This window comes from Blennius ocellaris (genome assembly GCF_963422515.1).
Source record: "Blennius ocellaris genome assembly, chromosome: 21".
NCBI lineage: Eukaryota > Metazoa > Chordata > Actinopteri > Blenniiformes > Blenniidae > Blennius > Blennius ocellaris.
This window is the reverse complement of record NC_137670.1, coordinates 4,276,390-4,298,411: the sequence shown is the minus strand read 5'-3', so window position 1 is coordinate 4,298,411 and position 22,022 is coordinate 4,276,390. Positions and strand designations below refer to the sequence as shown.

Sequence of the window (22,022 nt, the reverse complement as noted above, 5' to 3'; positions counted from 1 at the left end):
CAATACTCTACTTTGTATTTGTCTTTTAAAAAAGTAGAATTTGTACATCCCTCATTTTTTTAGTTCTCAAGATGGACGAGAGAAAATCATTTGAAAGCTTATGTTCATATTAAATTGGGCCAGTCTGCTATGAGAAAAGGTCTCATTTCAAAATCTGTATTAGCATGCAGCTAATCTAAAGACGATGTTAACTTATTAATGTGAACGCTGAGGCATGTCTCAAGGACACTGCATTAAAAGTGATAGAGGTCAATTTCTGCTTTTAGAAAATCTCTGATTATTTATGGCATCAAATTAGATGTGGTAATGAAAATCCATAAATATGATTAGAGATCAGAGAGAGAAAAAAAAGAAGACGTAGAATAGTTTTCTATAATATCGAATCTTCTTTCCATCAGTCTCTCCAACCTTGTGATTGCACTGCACAGAGGACCGATACAAAATTCAACATATTTTCAGCTGCACCAGTCTGCGAAAATTAGAATATGAGGGTTTTCTCAAGAATGGAGTATCAGATTTGTGTCAAATAGCCATAATTATATCTGCTGAAGTCCACTTCGAGCTAATAAATCCCAGTCAAATTAGAAAAATTACAACAAAAACCCACTCTCTTTATCAGCCGACAGATGACGTCTCCAGGCAATCTTTGTCATTTCGGCGGCTTAATGAATCAAACAAAGTTGCAATCCCAGAGCTTGGTATTTGGGGCAGATATCTAAAATAATAAAAGTTTGTACTGTGTGCATGATGCAGCGGGGTGCGAGCATGAGTCACGTCTCTAAAAAGAGCCGCTTGAATAAACCTCTCTCAATTCATACACCCCCACTGCTACAGCAGCGCTGCTGTGAAGCGGCAGTCCATCAGTCTAATCGCTGATACACGTTGCTTCAGTACAGCACATACAGTACCTGGGCCCGCTTTCACGGTTTCAGCTACAGGCTAGCCCACGGGTGTCAACCATAAAGGCCCGCGGGCCAAAATCAGCCCACAGGGGGTCCCTATCGCCAATATCGATATTATTAGATATTTCCATACCATTAACAAATCAACTGTGTGTTAGTTTGTCTCCGATGTCCAGTGGCTTCCTCTATATTATCGTCTATCATGGGAATTTCAAACATAAGGACTGTGGGCCTCCAAGGGACTCTGGTATGGCCAAAACAACAAGCATATAGTAAAAAAAAAAAAAAACAACTTTACATTTTTAACACACAATAGCAGCTACATACACGACACCGAGACCTGAGCTGAGATATCAGTGATGTTCCATGAAAGATATCTACAATGGCTACTCTCAAACGAGACTCAGTCGTGCTGTGAGGGTGAGTTTGTACATTTCACTGTATTTTATATCATTAAAATTGGCTTTATGTTGACATTGCAGTCATTTTAGCGACTGACTGTTCAATTTTGGAAAAAAAAAAAAACCTAGACAGTATCATGACATATACTCTGGCCCACTAACAAAGAAAAAGTTTAAATTTAAAGGTTTTTATGGCACTATTCTACCGGTCCGGTGCACTCATGATGACACTGTGCTGCATGTGCACCTCTGAGTTTGCTCATTTCCAACCTGCAAATAAAAAAACCAAAAACTCCCTGATTATTATTCTCAGTCTCTCCACTGCAAATGTTTTTCTTGTACAGTTTGGAAAATTCATACCTGTCAAATCAGATTTACACAGAGGAACCAGAGCATTAGCAGCGGAGCTTAGAGCCGGCACCGTGTGCCAAGGGCTGTTTGTAGCTCAACTGCCAAATTCCCAGGTACTATAGGCACGGTGCGGGAGAGGAAGTGAAAAGTCCGACCGCCGAGTGTCAATTGGAGACGCTCGCTTTCAAGCAGCAAAGTTTGAGAAGAAAATTAAGAGTATTTGTTCATTAGAAGGATGAATATTTGATAATGGATGAAAAGGCTCTGAAAGAATTGTGAATTCAGAGCGCTGCGGTGTCTGAGGGCAATTTACCGAGGAGCCTTTTGATCTGGCTATCCTGACTTCCAAAGATCTGTCAAAAGCAAATGTAAACAAGAATATTACGCAGATAAATGTCAAAACAGATCGAATCAGACGGCTGCGTTGTTTGTTCAAGTTCACGAGCGCAATCTCTGGCAACCGAAATGTGTCAAAACCACAGAACCAACAAGACAATTAGATTTACATTCCCTCTGTCAACGGCAGTGAATGGAACATTTGTAGAGTGCATTTTGTTGCAGACATTGTTTGACCTTCAAACTTACTGTGTGTGCATTAGAAAGAGGGTTTTTGTGTACGAGACTGAATCTCCTTGAGAGAGTTCAAAAGTTAATTTAGTTTGTCTGGACTTCTTTTGCTTTGAAAGGAATTTAAAAGAAAATGAGACTCGCAATCACATCCCTAAAGCAGAATTGGTTGCAGTTGGGGGGGGGGGTTGATTATGGAGGACGTTACCTGTCTTGCCTCGGGTTCCTCCATGCTGTACTGGGTACCGGCTGGCCCCTCACTCACTTTGTCTCCCAGAAGGAAACCCAGGCGCGTCATCAATGTGTTGGCTGCCTCATCCACCGACGGAGGAGGGCCCAGCTCCTGGCTTGACTCCCCTGCAGAGGCGGAGGGGTGGGAGGAAGAGGAGGAAGGAGAGAACGAATGTGTGTCAGTGGTGGGCAGAAACAGAGCAGCAGGCTGCTGAATTTGAAGAGAGAGAGAGAGAGAGAGAGAGAGAGAGAGCGAGAGAGAGAGAGAGAGAGAGAGCGAGAGAGAGAGAGAGAGAGAGAGAGAAAAAGCACCCTTTAAAAAGCAGTATTTCATGTCAACAAATGCTTCAACGGCAAAGACTGAGCGCACAGTGGATCTGCTGCGCTCGCTTTGCATGAAACCACATAGTGGAGCCGGACACAGGATACACAGCACCTGTGCTCAGGCAGGAGAAATCAAACACCCTACCTGAGTTTCCCCGGAGCTCAGAGCTGCGTATTACAGACACATTCCTCAGCAGCAGCTCAACATTTTGGTCGAGGCGTCGTCTTTACATAAACTCCCCCCACCAAAAAAATCCCTACAGCCTCAACCAGCAGGAAGAAAAAAAAACCCCAGTCCTTTTCAAAACTGTCGAGCAGAAGCTTTCTACACTCTGACTGAAGCACCTTCCGCACCACGGCTCCTGTGACGTAATGAGATCCGCCTATTTACCTGGTGTGTATGTGCGAGAGAGAGAGAGAGACAGAGAGAGAGAGAGAGAGAGAGAGAGACAGACCTCTCACAACAAAGCGGGTGTGTGTATCTACATCTCTATCCTGTTTACAGAAGCTTCCAGCACTAAAAGGAGGCAAAGAAAACAACAGGGAGACTCTGTGTGATGATCAGATGATCAAAAACCACAGACACACACACAGACACACACATACACACACTTAATAACCTCATGTTGCCTGGTTGCTCTCCACCCAAAACAAACCCTCACCGGTGGTCTCATGTTATTCAATAACACCCGGCCATGATGCCCCAGAGGTGCCTGTTAATACCGCCTTCAATTGAATTCCACTATATTCACTGGAGTGGCCGTCTCGGAGCTGAAGGTTTGTTAATTACTCACCCTGCTGGTCAGAACAAGGGCGACCACTGGCGAAATACAAACAGCTGTAATTGGATGTATGAGGCTCTGAATTGGCTTGGAGATTAATGACAGTGAAACCAACAGCAAGCTTAAATAAACAGCTAGTGGCATAGCCCCACGTTTTTGTTTTTTTTTTTCGTTTTTTCTCACGCTTTACCTGCAAGGCAGGTCGAACCAGTCGGGCAGGTAGCTACACTTAAGTCCTGACTGACAGCCATTAGACAGTCCCAGCCGCCGCAGCGGCTCTCTGAAGACGGACAGCTTGTCTAAAGCCTGTGGCCTCGCACTCGTCAGCTCAAAGACGGACAGACAGACAGGCAATCTAAAGCCCCGGCTCCCCTCGCCATTCGCTCATGGACGAAAAAAGGCAGCGCGCTGTCAGGATCCTCATTAGATTGACTCCAACTCCCTCCAAGCAAGTAAGGAAGACAGACACCTTCTGAAGGAGGAGAGGGAAAAAAAACCTTTGAATCGAGTGGGGATGACACACTGCGGAGCTCCAGTAAAAACACACAGCAGCAACCAATAATGAGCTAATCACGGCTCACGTTTGGTCTCAAACAAGTCTTGATAAAATGGATACTGGTACTGAGCCATGTGGAAGTCATTACTGTGGTAGTACAATTACTCCACACCCTCCCCCCAACCCCCCCCCCCCCCCCCAAGAAAACCACAAAAAATGTGTGGCAATCACGTGTCAACGCATTTCCCCGAGAATGTTTTATCTTCATCTGTCTGCAGATCAAAACACGTCTCTCTGCATTAAAGACAAATGTGAGATCTTTCTCCAAACCACAAAGTGTCAACAAATGTCCCGTTTCAATCAGCAACAGGAACATAAACGTCAACAAAAGATTCAGCTAGTTCTGCCTTGTATACCAAACAAACCATTGCCAATTTAGGCCCCCGTTTACATGACGATGTTTCAGTTTTAGTGTTTCATTACAGAAAAAGTGCTGTGTTTCCATGTCAGTGTTTTGAAAACGATGCACGTTTACACAGAAATGCTGAAAACGATGCAGTAAGCATGTTGGGCCATGAGTGGGCGCTGCTGTTTGTTTTTGTAATGAAGCCACACAAACACAATTGTTCTTATTGTACATCGACTGAGCATGTGCAGATCTATTTACAATGGTTGTGACGCGTATGCATGGTAGCAGCGTTTCCACCGTTTCCACAGAGACAAGAGTCCGAGCGTCTTCAGAACGTTCCATTTTCCTTTGCGTTCGTCACGACAAAGTCGCAGCATTTTCAAAAAGCTGTGTTTTCACTTGAGAGCCTTGGACACCGGCATTACGAAGAAGTGTCTACGCAGCCACTACCTTTTTACGTCGAGTCAATGCAACCTGCTGCTCCTTCGGATTATAATTGAAACCTCGGTGCCGACATATTTTCATGACTAATAATCTAGATTCATCACTACGTTTGGTAACATGCTACTTCGTAAAGCCGTGCACATATGGGGCTCAGTCATCCATGTGGATTACACCGACGTGGGCTTCAAGGTCGCAGGATCCCTGGAGAACGACTGCAGTGGTGGAGAAGATGAAGGTAGATGGAATTACAGTCCTACCTGTTTAACGGCTAATATCACAGGGGGACGGCTGAGATGCGCTGCTATCAATACCAGAAGATTACAGGAAACTGTCCTCGCTGACTCGTGTGTATATAAGCAGGGTGGGAAGGAAGGCATGGGCCCTTTGTTCGAGGCCGTCTCCTACCTGAATTATTTTTTTTATTATCTATCCATACTGATTGAAGCTACATCGCCAGGGGAACGGCGCAGAAAAGCACTGAATAATCGTCTCGCCTGCATTATTTCTCAACTCCATTTTGTTTGACTGCTGGATATTTAATGTTTTTTGAGATGAAATATATCACTGAGGAAGTCTCTGTAACCAGAACATTACATTCCATTTTATCTCAATTGCATTTATTACATCAGTTTGAATCCCTGTGTTTCAAGATGCGTTTCATCTGATTTCCAGACATTTTCATTCCCCTCACCCCCCTGTATCTACACCCCCCCCCCCCCCCCCCCTGCTTTCATCACTCAGTATATAAGCAGCAAGTATCTTCTAGCTGTTGCCTTTATGTGCCTGCGTGTGTGGACCTTGGGGCAGGGAGGGCTTCCCAGTTGACAACTGGACGTAGTAAGCAGTGAATACATTAGCAGTGATTAGTCAACTGCTTCTGGGGGGGGGGGGGTTGTGGCCGTGACCATGATCAAACAGTGCCTCTGTCTGTCTCCCTTGATGTTCTCTCACTCGTGTCTTTGTCTCCTTCCACGCCTGGTTTTTCAGCTCTATTCTTTCTCTCTGGTTGGTGCTCAGTTGGAGTCAGCTGTTGGAGAACCCAGAGCTGTTTGTTTACGTTTCTTTTTGATGTGGGAGCAAAATCTCTAATCCTTTTTTTTTTTTTTTTTTTTTTTTAGCCCCGTCACTCCCTTCAGGTAAACAGAGGCAATCCCTTTGTACATCCTTAAACTACAAACATCAACAAGGTCAAACATGTGGCCTGGCCCCACTACTAAACTGCCATCAAGTTGCTGTCAATCTACACCTAAATGTCAGATTGCTGAATTTATCTTCAGGCTGAATATCCCTGTGCGCACCACGACTAACAAGCTGCTATCAAAGAGGATACGTTCATTATCACAAATGCAAGGGTTGCATGTTCCTCTCTATTTATAGTTGCACCTTTTGTTCTCTAAACACAAATTATGACAATCATACATGCAGCCTCTTTGCTGAAACCAGTTAAAACAAACAAGCCTTCAAAGTGGCACGGAGTAAAATCACACGAGCCTTCGTGAACTTCAAAACGTCCCCCCCCCCAATCAGAGTGACACAATGAGGTCCTGAACCGAAAAATGTAAATATGAAGGTTAAAAAACAAAACAAAACACACCTCTCATTTTTCTGAAACACAACATATACACACACTCACACACGCAGGATTTTCTCCACTGGATTCCTTTAGCTGTGAAGGAGACAGATGGTTGCTATGGCAACTATCTTTGCGCGAAAGCTAGGAATGTGTGTGTTTTTTTTTCTTTTTCTCCTTTCTTTTTTTCCCCCTGTGTGAGCGCATCTGCTTCTGGCCCGGCCGTCCACAGATCTGCCCTCACGCACCGAGCGAGGAGGAAAAAGCATGTGTGCTGCACGGAGGGGGACCGGGCAGGATGGAGACGTGGTATTTATAGAAGCAGGTGAAGGTATAACGCACAACATTTAGTGTGTTTGCCTGAATTAACTCTCACCAAATCCACAACACAACACCGAGACACGTGAAACTATGCAAATCACAGATCTGTTGCAATGTTAATACGTGTTTGCATGTGAGCTACATTTGTCAGAGGGCATAGTGGAGCAGTGGTTTGCACTCTCGCCTCACTTTGTTGGAGTTTGAGCTTTGTGGGTGAAGTTATATATTTTGCCCATTCTGTCATTACAAGGGAAAATAATCTTGTCACGTTTTGGGTGTCCGTTTACATAACAACCATGCTCGGAGACACTGAAAATGCAACTTTTTCAAAACGGTGAAACTTTCGGAAAACACTCCAACTCTGTCTCCATGGAAACGGAGGAAAACACAACTTTTCTGAAAGGCTTTGACGGTTCATTTGCACCACAATCGTAGTTCTTCTGCATAATGTGTGAGTCGATGGACTATAACAACAATGTTTTCTTCCGTCGTGTCAGGACTCACAGTCCATATTCTCCTGGGACTTTGTAGTTTTATAGTTGACAGTCACCGTAATAACAATCCCACTTGGTTGTCTGTCCACTAGAATGTCCATGTTCTCATATTGTTAATGTTTATAGAGTATTGTTCTCTACGTGCATGTGCGTGTGGGTTCATTACAAAAACTGCCAACAGCGCCAACTCGTGGCCTCACGTGCCAACTACACAGTTTTCAGTGTTTTCTCTGTTTCTATATAAATGGACACCGTTTTCTAAATGTTGCCATGCAAACGCAAGTCTTTTCTTTAAAGGACGTATGCGTTTGGTTTAGTTCGAGCAGCTCACGCTGTTTCGTCTGTTTCTATATCTTCCCATCTACTTGTCACATTTGCATGAAAAAACACAAACCAGCCATCATCATTTAAACAGGAAAAAAGAAAGAAAAACAAGCCTGAAAGTGAAGAACGCATCAAGAGGCGATGACAGTGATTGATGTGCACTCAAGGTAAAAATGAATTTGCAGAATGGCTGTCGACTGAAAACAAGGTGTTTTCACACTTATTTTAGAGCGTCGGGAGAAACGCAAGTATGAATAAAAATTTACATCAAAGCACCGATACGTAACAGCAAAGTCATATATAACAAAATATAACATTTGAATATGGAAATTGCCAATGTTTCTATGTTTTATGGTGTTGAGACATAACAGGACATTGGATTATATCTCGGCGGGACCTCATCCTTTAAAGGATTTCCCTCTGAGATTGACTAAGTATTTCTATTCTGTTCAACTTGTCTCATCTCACTGACATCATTTTCTGCAAAAACGTACAGCTCACAATTGATGTCAGAACTGAACTATAGTCTGAGCCATGGACTGTTTTATTCAGCTGGTGACAGTTTTGTGTCTTTAGTACCCACAGAATAACCTTGGTATCCAAAAAAAAAAATCATAAATAATTATACTTTAAGATTAATGTGTTTTCTTAGTATGCTTTGCCAAAAACTGCACAGACGATTTAAACCAGACATTTTTGTGTACTTTTATAATTTTTTTTGCAGGCATGATGATGCCCTGAGTGTCTGCTACATATCATTTTATATAATTGGTACACAGTCTGCATAAGTAGTCAGCCAATCAATGGCACATTTAAAAAAAAAAAAAGCATGCAATTACACATGCAAATGTCACTTTTCCTCTTTTACCAATAAAAAATAATTGAGTACATTCATATTGACGATGAAAATCATTCCAAATGGAAGAAGGAAGCACTGAATGTGATCCAGATGCTCGACACGTGAACACTGCTCTATACATTTACATATGCCACGACTGTGCAAGCCTACAGATTTACTGGAAGAAGGTTCGAACATCACTCGGAAAGCTTTCACTCTGTGATGTACAGAGCAGTGAATTACACAACCTATCTCGCAAAAAAAATTCACAGAGCATATTTACGAGACCACAAATGTCTTTGCGGGCCGTAAAAATCAGCTGATCCGCCCGGCTTGCTGCAGGCGAGAGACGAGTGTGGACCGACTGGCATGCCATCAGATGTTTAAGTCACCACCCTGCTGCTACGCGCGCCGGAGAGCCCTTGTTAAGAGCTAAGAAGTCCATCTGTCCACCTGGGAGGCACGAGTCCGTACCGCGGAGGACTCATCCTCGTCCTCCCGGCTCCTCTCGAGTTCAAGCTGTTCCTAAATGTTCCCCGCTTCAACCCCTCAAACGTCGCCCGGAGCGCTTCGGATGAACTCATTTGCAAAAGCAAGACAAGACGCTCAAGAATTATTCAGATTGAAACGATAAAGCAAAAACAATGGAATGTTAATCTGACGTATATCACCTACTTAGAATTCCCATTGAGCAGAAATTCAGCAGAAAAGGCTGACAGATGGAGACGGCAGGTATCGCTCTCTCAACCATCTTTCCTCCTAAAAAAAAAGATATCAGACCCGTTAAGCCTCCAGGCCCCCCGTCACTATTTCTCTCATGTCTTCATCCAGCCCGGGGGTCCTGCTCTGCTGGGAAGTCCAAACAGCCGCCCGAAGTCGAGCCAACAAGACAGGACAGGAAGCCAACAAAGCATTTCTCAGTGGCAACAGGAAAAGGAGAGGCGAGATAAGAAAGCAGATACAGCACAACCAAATCTTGGCAGATCAATGATCCTTGAGTGACCCGCTTTAATGTCCTCCCCTGGGCGAGGAACGGAGCGACAAGGGCGGAGTGAAGAGGGAGGGGTGGGGGGGGGGGGGGGGGGGGAGGATGAGGGAGATCGGGACTGTCCGGAGGATTACCAAGCAAAAGCCGGCTGTGAGGTTCGCAGAAAACAGCGGCAGCACCTAAACAAGCTCTGCATGCAAGGAGCAGAGCGGAGTGGGGGAGCAGCGAGGGAGGATTAGAGACGGAGAGGGGAGGAGGATGCCACGGCACACAAACTCCTCACCGTCGTTTTCTCTTCGCACCTCTCAACTGTACACTCACAGACAGGAACCAACATGCAAAAACTAAATGAGGGATGAGTTGGCCCCCCAAAAAAACCCCAAAAACTTACCAGGGCAGTACGAGTCCAGGTCTGGATTCTTGGCAGAAGTGGAGGAATATGTAGGGGAGCCAAGCTCTGAGTGTGGAATGCGAGGGCTCTCCACAAACTTTGCTTTCCGCAGAGGTGCTGGGAGCAGAAAGCACACGACACACACATATAGAGAGGGATGGAAGGAGAGAGAGAGAGGAGACGGACAGGAGTGACAAGTGACGGGACAGAGAGGGAGGAAGACAGAGAGCTTATGAACTTGAAGCAGCACACTGATATAATGAAAACATCCTGGATACAGTTGAAGCCCGAGCGGCGTGGGCACGCTGGCGCGCAGCAGCAACATGACGGCTTCCTTCGTGCGGCTCTATTTTGCTCACCGAGAAGAAGCCTATCAACACAGCATCAACACAGGGAAAGCAGTTTTCGTCGGCACTATTGTTTATCGCGTCAAAAAATGCAAATGAGGTCCACTTTGGGAATGTCCTCGCACTGAACTCATCAATGTCATCCACGCGTAAGTCAGAGAGCAAGCGAGAGAGTGAGCGAGAGAGCGAGTGAGAGAGAGCGAGAGAGAGACGAGGGTGGCGCTTGTGACACGATCGTTTCCTCAAATCACGGTCACGGCGAGCCGATTGCATCAGCCGAGCAATCTGACATCGTGACGAGCGCATATAGAAGTCTGAAAGGTACATCAAGGAGGACGGCAACTCACAATGAAGCTTTTGCAGGAGACGCCATACAATGATAAGCTTTTATTCAAGTGCAACTGTTTAATTCGCGGAACAACTTCGTGGGCATGTTGTCGACAAGTGAAACGGCTCCCAAAGTGGAACTTTTTGAAAATGCTCCGACTCTCCTCTTCAGAAACCCTGCCACTGGTCATGCGCGCCACCGACGCAGCAAATGCTTCTTGCACAAGTAGATGAACAATAACAACAATGTCTTCTCCAGAGTATCATGACTCGCAATCAATAGCCTCCACTAGTTGGCCAACGTGAAAACTAAATCGTTTTCAGCGTTTCTGCCGTTTCCGTGTGAACGTGAAACTTTTCTGAAACAGAAAATGTAAACACGTTTGAAGTGGTCCAACACTTGATAATTGAGTATCACGGAAGTACCCTTCTCAATTATATACAAATAAATCTGTAAACCTGAACATATTCATAAGATTTTCTTCAGTGCATAGAAATGCAGCTCGTATCTGCTAAACTCTGAGTCGGGCTCATTTGCTTTATCTTTCTTGCACTTGCGGGGGCTCGGGACGGACAAGCAGCTAAGCATAATTTACTCTTAATTAGCTAATCTGGTTAAATAAGGGTTTAAAATAGATTAGTACTTTATGCTGCCACTGTTAACCACTCATATCATGGGTGAGCACACATGTCCGAAGCTCGACTCGTGTGCAGCGATCGGGAAGTTGCGAGCAGCCGTTGGAACATATGTAGGCAAAAACAAGAACAGGCTCTTACCTCTTTTTTCTTAATCTTGGGTTCATGTTACGGCTGATGTCAGTGTAATGTATGCGAGTTGTCTAATGTCTCGAGTTGAGAATTTTTTTTTTTTTTTTGTCCAACTGCAAAGCACACGGCTTGGCTGCAGACTGAGGTCGATGCAAAGTTGATCACATCCTGTTCATGATCAGGATAACGGAAAGCACAGGAAGTATTAGGAGTGTTAAACAAGGCTGCAGGAGAAGACGGGATGTTTTCAAGGCAGGGGATGAAAACGAAGTAAGAAAAAGCACCTGTTGTGAAGACTTTATTTAACATTGTTCCATCCAGTTTGCAGGTGAGTTATTTTTATTCAATATGCAAGGAAAATGCATTTTGAGCATGCAGAATTACGCGCTTATTTGTATTCTTTATCAGAACTACTTTCATGTGAGACAAGGTGAACGATATCACAAAGAAAAGCTGATCATTTGGTGTGACTGCTGGTGGATTTATAGCATGTATCAAGCCAAAAACAATTCTATTTTGTTTGTTTTTTTTTAATCAAAAAGAGATTAGGACTCCTGACTGTGGAGAAAATGTGTCTGTTGAACATAATGTTACTAATATAGAGGAAAAAACCCAGCTAAAGCTAAAAATTAACCAGATTATGTTACTAATGGAGCAAATTCAACTCACCACATGCAGTCTTTGATAAATTAAATGGTGCAAATTTGAAACGAGAAGCACAAAGTAGCTTGAAAAAATATCACTCAAACAGCCACTTTTCTATTCCACCGATTGTCTGTGAAATTTGACATTAAAACTATGTACATGCACTTGCATATGTATATTTAAAAGGTAGAGATTCACACATGGTATTTATGCTAGAATATCAAAACTCTGCTTATGATCCCTGATTATAGTTTTCAAGTGAAAATATTTTTTTTGGCGTTTTCGTTTCAGAAAGGTTTTGTTTTTATACATCAACCTTTTGAAAACAACGTTGGCTTACATGGCAACGGTAGAAACAGATATTCGTATGGACAGACGACGAGGTTGGACTGTTTTTCCAGTGACTCCCAACTACCGATCCCCAGGAGAATATGGACTGGGAGTCATGACATGAGGGAGGAAACCGTGGTTTTTATTGTCCATCTACTGAGCATGTGCAGAAGAACTATTCACAACAGCTGTAGATGCCAATATGCATGAAGCAGGAATTGAAATACATCAAATAAATGGAATTTTAACATTTAAATAACAATCCTGCTTGCGAGTTGAAAGTTTTTAAAGAAGCTATAGTGAGCCTTATCCATAGTCTCACCTGTGTCATTTATCATGGGAAGCTTTTGGTTCTGAAGTACATTAATTAAAACAAAAACATGAAGAACTTTCATCATGAATCACACTTCATATATAAATAGCAAGAAAACTCATAACAAAAAGTTTAAGGAAAACAACCCAACATTCAGTCGCAGAGAAGGTTGGCACTTTGATCCAGATCGGCACCCAAAAAAAAAAAAACCCACTAATGACTCATTCCTCATCTCCTCGTCTCATTTTGCTCCGATTCAATGCAATCTGTTGACAAGATTTGAGAAATTCTGCTCGCAAACAAACGCAAAGTCCAACAAACAAAAACAAATGCTCCTTGGCAGCGGGAGTAAAGTAGTGCTTCAGATCTACGTGCTGCATTAAGACTCTGTTGGTGTGGTCTGGAGAGGACTCCGCTAATTGACCGAATCTAGGAAAAGAGCCAGCGCAGATGCCAGAGTGAGACTCTGAAAGTGACAGCCAGAAGAGGGGAGGGATGAGAGTTATCCAGGACTGGATCAACTCCATGACAGCAGCTCTGATAAAGACCCTCCTCTATTCCGTTAGGCCGACGGGCTGACTGCTACCGTCTATTTGGTCACCGATTTACGAGTCAGGCTGCGAAAAGTACAGGTTCAAATCACTAAATATACTTATGACATTAAAAGGAAGGATTGAAAGAAGAAATGGTAGGAAAAACAAAGAAAAATCCTGCTCCAACTGCAACACTGAAGAAAAAAAAAAAGGCAATAAAATGACTCGGATAAGTAACTGCTAAATAAACCATAATAAATCTCCTGTCCTTTGAAATTAAGTGTCATTTGTTACAACAAACTGGTCACAAATGGTGTGGTGATTATGCCTGTTCATTAAACCTGTGCTCGAATGCACAACTTGTGCAGAGCTGTGATCATCTGCTTTGCCTCACAGGCAATTTAATAAGCAGCCAAACCCGGTCAATTAATATGGATCTGAAGGAGAGAAGAACTCTTCACATTCAGCGGAAAAAATGGAAAAAGATGTTGAGGAATGCAGCAGAACATGGCGATACTACACAATGTTTACATTTTAAATCTTTTAAATTCACCACGAAAGGCTCCGTAATAAGCCATCCTGAGGGCTGCTGGAGGTCAAATGAAAACTAATATGGCTTACAGGGTGGCTTTTTTTTAATTGTTTTTCTTAATATGCTGAACTTAGTTTGTGTGTACTTATTATGCTAACAAACATAGCTAACATTACACAGAACAAAATTGCTGCTGAATCGGAGATCTTACTCACTGAAGTCAAATTTAAAGCAGAGTGTTACGTTTATAAAGAAGATATTACAGCTTCTATTAGCGGAGAAAACATGCTGGGATAAAGAAGAAGTGGAGACTGAAGCGTATCAAAGCCATGCTGCTTTTCATCACAATTATTGTAATAATAATAATTATTATTATTATTGTCTGCTATATTTTTATTTGCCAACCAGGGGCGCACTTTAGTCTGTATTGAGTTGTGAATCATTTCATGCGATCAGGATTTCTACATAGATGTGCAAATTTAAGAAAATGTCTAGAATTGATTCTACAAGTGATTCTGATCATAAATTGAACTTGCCCACTATATTTTTGACTTTCAGTTACATGTAGTCAGATGATCCATGCCTTTTAAGATGTAAATAGTTTAAATAGTGTTAAAATTTCACGTTTGATAAAAAAAGATTACTTTGTTACTTTGTTGCACTAAAACAAAGAGATTTTGTTGCGTTTGACATCCCTGGTCTCGGCCCTTCATAACAACCCGAACAGATATTCATAGAAAAGACATGATTATGTACCTGGACTGAATGCATTTACCCCTCAGAAACTTAAGTTTTGGTTAACCTGCAGTAAAAAGAGGATTAGCATTTCTATTGTTTGCCGCTTCCTTGATCTCACCTCTACAAAATGGCAAAGGGAAACTGTCTATTGGAGCAAATCCCCTCCACTGCAACGGTTCCAGCAGACTAAATCCCATGGACTCCTCTCCTGCAGTTCTGTTGTCAGTGTGTGCCAGGCTGAGTATGGGTGACAGTGTGATGGATGGCAGCAGGCAAATCCACTCCTCTAATGAGCTTATGAATAAATATATCTTGTCTGCGTGTGCAGATGCACGTGGCCGTGAAATAGATATTTGTTACATGCGCTGGATGTGAGGGTGTGAATATGAATATGCATGTGGCATGTATGCAAGTGTACGAGTGAGATTAGAGAGAGAAAGGGGGTGGGGATACAGAAGGACTGGTGACGAGAAACGAGCTTGGGGACATTTGACTTTTTTTTTTTGTTTTTTGTTTTTTTTAAAGATAACATCTATTGCCAAAACTGTCAGCATGGATACGCACAGCCTTTTGGTGAAGTTATCAACAAACAAGCAAAAAAAGAAAGAAAGGAAAAGAAAGTCAATGTTGTGATTCAGATTCACTCTGCGTTGTGCGTATGAAAGAGGAAAGCTTCTTTTCAACATGACAATTCCCTCAGACGCAACCTGGCTTTCAACAAATACATTACAAGATCTGAATATGAATTGGAGCTCCAGCATGCAGTGCACATTTTCTCATTTGGAGCAAATAAGCGACCGATAAGGAAGTAAAAAAAAAAAAAGAGACATTTCTCACACGGCAAAACATCGTCTGGGTTTCAAATGACCTCAGGCATCTACTCAGACAAAGACACAAACGCATGCGTTGATGCACACACATGAATAATGTGGGTGAGGACACGGCTGCAACCAAAGCAGCGCTTTAAACAACCTGAGCACGCTGCCCTGGTCACCATGGCAACAGCAGAGCACAGAAACTAAGACCCGGCCACCTTGGTGAGGTGACGGGAGCGCAAGAGGAGGCCGACGGCCTCGAACCGGAGCTCTTTTTATGGACTCCACAGGACCCGGGTCTCCCGTCCACGTCAAGTGGAGGAATCCAGCTTTCACGCGCTGCGACGGCTGACAACCCGACCCTCTGTGTGGTGGCTGTCCTTCGTCGCTGTGACCCATGAAAAGGGATGGAGCGACCTTGATACAGATTCCTTACAACCTTACAACTATGCGAAAGGCTTTTACACACATTCCAGCTCTGGTCATACGACGCAGAGTTCAGGAGAGTGGACTGGCGGATCGACCTTCTCTTTGTCTACGGCGCAAAATCAATCTGGCATCAAAAAGCTAATCCATCGACTGAGATTCTTCACATGATGTGAAATATTTGGTTGAAAGTATAACAAAAATAGAACTTCGTTCCCTCCTTGCACCACTGAATATGTGTGGTTGAATAAACAAATAAATAAAAATATACAAACAATATCAAAAATGGCAAATTATGCTTATAAGATTTTTCATGTGTATTTTTATTCAATAAATCACCAAATCAATAATCGTACTCGTTTTCAGACATGTTGAACTACGTTTTTGTGTTATATTTGTGTATGTATACAAGTATATAAATATCTACATCTATATTCATATAAATATATTTTCTTCCTTCTATGGGAAGAAGAATGAGAAGGATGAGGATGAGGAGAAGAAGAGGAAGAAGAAGAGGTAGAATAAGGGGAAGAAGAAGAAGAGGAGGAAGAAGAAGCTTGTCGCTTTAATACTTTGTTAATTAGAAAGGTTGAGAATGACTTTGACATCAATTTTACACGGGCATAAATTACATTTACCAACGGAATTGATAAAGAATGGAATTAACGGCACAGAGAAATTGCTCAGTTCAGAATAATCAATTCACATGTGACTTATGGCCGCTGCATGTTTACAACTTGAGCTTGTTTTAACTGTTTATTAGAGATTATTGTGCCGCTCCAGTTGACTTGAACAGACCAACGACCGCCAGCAGCACATCCGTCAGACAGACCGCCTCTGCTTGTCTTATGTATGCGTGCGAGCGCGTCTGCACACGAGCACATGTGTATCTATCATTACCGCCTTGGGAGGATTAGGGGAGCAAGGTGAGGCATCGGCAGAATTTTAAGAGGGCCGAGGGAAGGGCTGATTTTCTAAGAACGCTCATTAGCTGAGCTTTCTCCAACGCTCAGAAAAAAACCTGTTAATACGGCATTTCACATTAAATTATTAGAGCTGGATTAGTGCAGTAAGGGAAGCGTCATCAAAGCTACATTAACATGAGAGCAGGTCTGCGCATATGCAAGATTTTGCATTCGGTATTCTGAGCTGGACATCTATTGAAATGTTCGATATCGTATCGGTTTTTCACATTTCACTATTTGAATGTTTGATGTTTGAATGTTTGAACTGAAATGTTGAACAGATCATTTCTTTTTGAATAAAAATCCAATTTCATAAAAACCTGCTAATCATTACTCATCCATCTTTAATGCAGCTTTATAATTCCACTTCCGGTGTGTTGAAGAACAGACTGAACTGGACCGATGACGAGGAGGAGGAAGAGGGTGTGTCATGGTCCATGTAACAGTAGATGAGGCTGACGATCTGTTGCGGAGTGGCCAAAAACTTTACAATTTAAAGGTTATTGTGGCACTATTTTATCAGTCCGGTCCGCTTGAGATGAAACTGGGCTGCGTGTGACCCTAAAATGTGGTTGACGTCACAAATTCAGTCAAGGAGCATCATTGTGCAGCTCAGTTAAAGGATTCTAATCTTATCATACTTCAATGCTGATCTTACACAGTTTAAACAGATTTTACAGCCCTGCACTTTTCTTCTGTTTCAACCCTCGCATTCATTGTTGTGCACGTGTTCTTCAGACGTTCTCTTCAGCTGTCGAATCGAGTACACAAACCTTTCATTCCTCATGACTCAGCTTGCAGGAGTACAGCGGCCATTGTTAACACTGAGCGTTTGTGACACTGCTTTCTTTTTCTTTTCTTTTCTCCATGCTTTCGCTCCTTCAGTGGCGAGCGCGGCGGGCCGACCGTGAACTTCGGCGATGGAAAGCTAAGCTGGTAAGTTAAAGACAACGGCGCTCCGAGGAACGTGAGAGTAGCATCATTGCCAAGAACACTACTTGATAGAGTGGTTTAATAATAGCCCGTTTCCCTTCACCTCGGTCCCAGCAGGAGTTCCACCCCTGGTGGGGGTATTTATAATCTCTCAGCTCTGCTGCACTCCAGAACCACACCCTTGTCATTGAGGAAAAAAATGTCTGCTTCTATTGAATTAAACACTCCAAACATGAGGAAACACATTACATAACAAATCCTGGCTTCCAGGATAAAGTTCTTCTGATTAAGATGTTTCTAATAATTGTCCGCCATCTTTAGCACAACACAAAATAAACGCCACAACAAAAAACATTCACGTCTGATAAAAGCTGCAATCAATTGTCGCCCTTATGTAATCCCACAGACACAGTTTACCAGGCCGACTGTGTAAATGTAGAAAGTCGGAGCTGTGATGCGGACAAACGGTTCGTAGTGGTTCAGCACCCCGAAATGACTGAGCAAATAAGTTAACAGCAGACAGACAAGTGGCGAATGCTAATACTCCAGGCTGGTGTCATTGTGCGGCCCTGCGCAGTAGTCCGTGAGGCTTTGGATACGCATGGACACACACTCGTATACACACGCGACACTCTATTCTTAAGGCCCGCGTATTTGTGCGAGTATGTCACAGAGAAATGTTTGCTCAGCTTTTCACCGGCAGCATTCGCAGAAGGGAGCAGTAAGGTGGTATATGTAACCCACTGCTCTGTTTTGTAAGCAAATCATTATCATTCCTATTAATAGCACACTGCGGGTTTCTCTTTTCCACTCTATGGCTTTTTGTTGCCAGAAGGTTCTGCTAAATACCTAGATAAAACTACCTGTGACCAAAAACAAAAAAACAAAAAACTCTCAGAGCTACTGAAGTACGAAGATAATAAAACTAAGTTCCGTTTTTAAAAGCTCTCGTGCGGAGATGCATGAGAAATCCCTTCGGTGTGCTGCACAGAAGAGGATTACAATTAGGATAAGATAAACAGTGAGTAACAATTCAAAGCTTATTGCTGACAATAAAACACGCCCATAAAAATGATGAAGCACTAACAGACTAAATATTTCTCCATCTATTCATTCTAGTTTTATCCAATTCAGGGTCACAAGGAGCTGAAGCTAATCCCAGCGGCCTGCGTTTGACGGCAGGTTATACCTCAACAGCTCACTCTCAGAGTCACCAATTAACCTCAAATGCATTTTTTTTTCTTTTACAGAGGAAAACCAGAGGAAGCACATGGCGCTCAGGGAGAACATGCAAACAGGTAAAGTACTAACGTATTTCTTTATCTGATGAAGCCGTTCTGGAATTTCACCATGTTTTTGCATTTAGAGCAGCTGGATGACATTTAAATCAGCAACATAGAATTGTTTGTCGTCTGCAAAACATCACATGGAAAGTATTTGTGGGATGCTTTAAAAAAAGATGTGATAAAACACCTTGGGACTAGGCTTGTACCTTCAGAACTGGGTGCTTGTTAGTAAACATTTACTAAAACTGGCCCATATCTGTAAATTTACTGTTGGGAACATTTAACCCTATACAGTCTATTTCTCATAAACACAACTGTTCAATCCGTCTATGACATTTGTGTAGGAATATTCAAACAGTTGTGACCGTCTCTTGGTACTTCCTCAGTAAATCTGTCACATCTCTAATGTGAGCTGAAAAACAGTAATATTAAGGAACTGCCAAATAGTGAAAGTTTAAGTTGTCGTGATTAAAACAGAAGCCCATACTCAATCAATGCACATTTGTTGACAATTCTACAATCATGAAGTCAAAGTAAATCCAGTTAACAGAGTAGTAAAAGGGTGCACTGAAGGATTTTTACCCCTGGACAAAGTACACACATTTACTTGCTTGTCACAAATTTCCTACTGAGCATCTTAGTGTAATGTTGATTAAAAATGACTCCCACCGTACTGATCCATTCTGACCGTCAATAATACACAATCAAAAGGCCACAAATACCAACTTGATAATTGACAATACTGTATATGCCATTCTAATTAATTTCCCAGTTTCCCAGTGTTCACCTCAGCAATGGATTCCATCTTGCACTGTCGACTCAGCTTCTCCTTCCTGCTGTAACCTGGATCTGAACCCAGGCTCAACAAACTCAAAGGCAAGACTTAATCCGGTGCGCCACCAAAATAGAAATAAGTTGGGGGGGAAAAAATGCTCCCAAAGACATGCAGATTGCAGCCAGGCCTGTAATTGCTGAAGTGGGCTCGATCTGGGTGGTTCCTCAACAACAGAGGGAATATTGTAGCTGTTTCAAAGAGCTTAAGGGGAGATCTCTAATTGTAGGTTGTGACCTGATGTAGATACTGGAAGCCGACTTGAAAGAGTCGGGCTGAACGAGGATCAAGAGGATGAATTTTACCTCCGACGGCATTTCATCAGAAAACATTCTAACCCGGGACACCAGGGCGGTTCTAACAAAACAGGCCAGACTGTTTCGTCTGGAAAATCAAGTTGACAACATGCTAGTTGTCCAGTATTGCTGTTTATAATGAAATTCCTGCTCGAAACTTCTGGACTAACGGTGAGGGATTTAAAGGCCAGCGCTGTCGTCAGTGCTTGATTTATGAACAGGGCGTCATGTCTCGCTCACACTGTTCCCACCTACCGAAAGAGGCGCTCGGCGGGCCGCTTTTGTAATCAAAGTTGAGTGGAAAAACAGGCCCGATGGCTGCGCTGGTGGCTGAAAGGCGAGATAGACGGACACTAAATACTGAACCGATCTGACAAATTAACTTCACAGCCACTTTCAGAAGCAGCGGATATCAGTCCAGCCGAGTTACATCTCACATGCAACGTGTCAGGCTTAAGTGATGCCTGCAAACTGACCCGAGGAGGTTGGATTTGAGACGGTCTGTCATATTTATTTCAAAACTCGTCTTAGGCCGACAAGCCATTTGCCGGACACAGGCTCAAGGGATTGCACTGGAGGGAAATTGAGCAATTATATAAATCAATATCACTCTGGACGACTGCGGAGGGTACGGTTTATACACAGGTAAGTGGGCCATATCAATATAAAAGCCCACAATTCAAAGCCAGGTTAAACGGACATGTGTTGTGAATAAATATGGACTCACTGGCACCAACACAGGCTACGAATCATTTATTCTCCAAGGATTTACCCAGATTATAAGACTGTTGAGTGTATGTCTAAGGGCCTATTTACATGGCACTGATTTCAAATGAAAATGCAAAACCTTCAGGTGTGTGTTGATATGACAATGGTGCTTGGACTGACTTTGTAGTTTTATAGTTGACAGTCCTCGCAATAACAATCCAACTTGGTCATCTGTCCATTAGAAAGTCTGTGTACTCCCAATGTGCATAGAGCGTATTGTTCTCTGTGTGGCTTCATAACAAAAACAAACAAAACTTAACTCACGGTCTGGCATCGACATCGTTTTCAGCGTTTCTGCCCATTTCCTTGAAAATGGACATTCGTACACAAAACTTTTTCTGAAACGGAAATGACAAAAACCGACGCATTTTCACAAGACGGGGACTCGAGTTCTCTTTAGATTTTCTGGCAAAACAACTTTCCACCCGACATCTGTCGCTCAGCAAGACAAAACAACAAACACCCTGCGACATAACCATGGAGGGATGCACTTTATTATTGTGTTTGGGACCTGAATCACCTCCACTCCATCAACTTCAAATAGCCCCACGAGGGATCCTGAATCCTGGGAAACATTCCTCCACTAGAGAGGCAATAAACATGCCTGCTTAGCCACCCCGGAAATTGAAGTTCCCCCGATATCTTTGCCCAGCGCATGCTGAATGACAGCTGACAAAGGAAGCTCGTCAAAACACTCTCCAGGTGGTGATACTAAGTGGTGTGAAAACCAGCTGTAGGCGCCTCATCAAAAGCTATTCACCTGAGACCAGGAATAGCAGCTGCTGATGAGGTGGTGTTTCTTTTTCGGGTTTTTTTTTTTTTTTCAGGCAGGTAGTGTTATTGAGACATTTTGTTCTGCTCACAAACACGAGCGAGCTGTCCCCCCCCCCGAGAGAGAAGGAGAGAGGCGAGGGAGGCAGGAGGAAGCCTGCAGCACTGGAACCAGGAGGAGGATCCACATCCCAGCACATGACATGGTGAATCTGGTATACAACAACAAGCTGCTGCTGACTGCATGCTGGTGGGGGTGGGGTGGGGTGGGGTGGGGGGGGAACGACGACACTATCCTCCACCAAGTTCAGCCCGTTTATGCAACCATATGCTCCATATGACACTGCTCTGCAAGAAAAGTGAGACACGCAACAACAAGAACAAGCACCATTAGCCGCCCACAGCTTGTGCTTAGACGCACACGCACACGCGCGCACACACACACTCAAAGACAATTGAATGCTCACCCACGCTGACGCACGAAACAGACCAGCTCGCCACAAAAAAACACTTACATTATCACACTCTGGTTGATTCACGGGTCCTCGAGCCTACACTGTGATT

At 43.2% G+C, this 22,022-nt stretch overlaps 1 protein-coding gene across 4 annotated transcripts in view; it reads right to left on the bottom strand.

Annotated features, from left to right (window-relative positions):
* tanc2b (tetratricopeptide repeat, ankyrin repeat and coiled-coil containing 2b) overlaps nucleotides 1-22,022 on the bottom strand; it is a 159,636-nt gene that overhangs the window by 48,894 nt on the left and 88,720 nt on the right. For 2 of the 4 annotated variants that reach the window (XM_080517324.1, XM_080517325.1), the window contains one exon: nucleotides 2,430-2,578. In XM_080517324.1, the coding sequence (XP_080373450.1) occupies nucleotides 2,430-2,578 (149 nt within the window). Of the gene's footprint in view, nucleotides 1-2,429; nucleotides 2,579-2,921; nucleotides 3,039-9,833; nucleotides 9,969-22,022 lie in introns of those variants that run through there. The other 2 variants (XM_080517327.1, XM_080517326.1) reach the window with 2 other exon arrangements.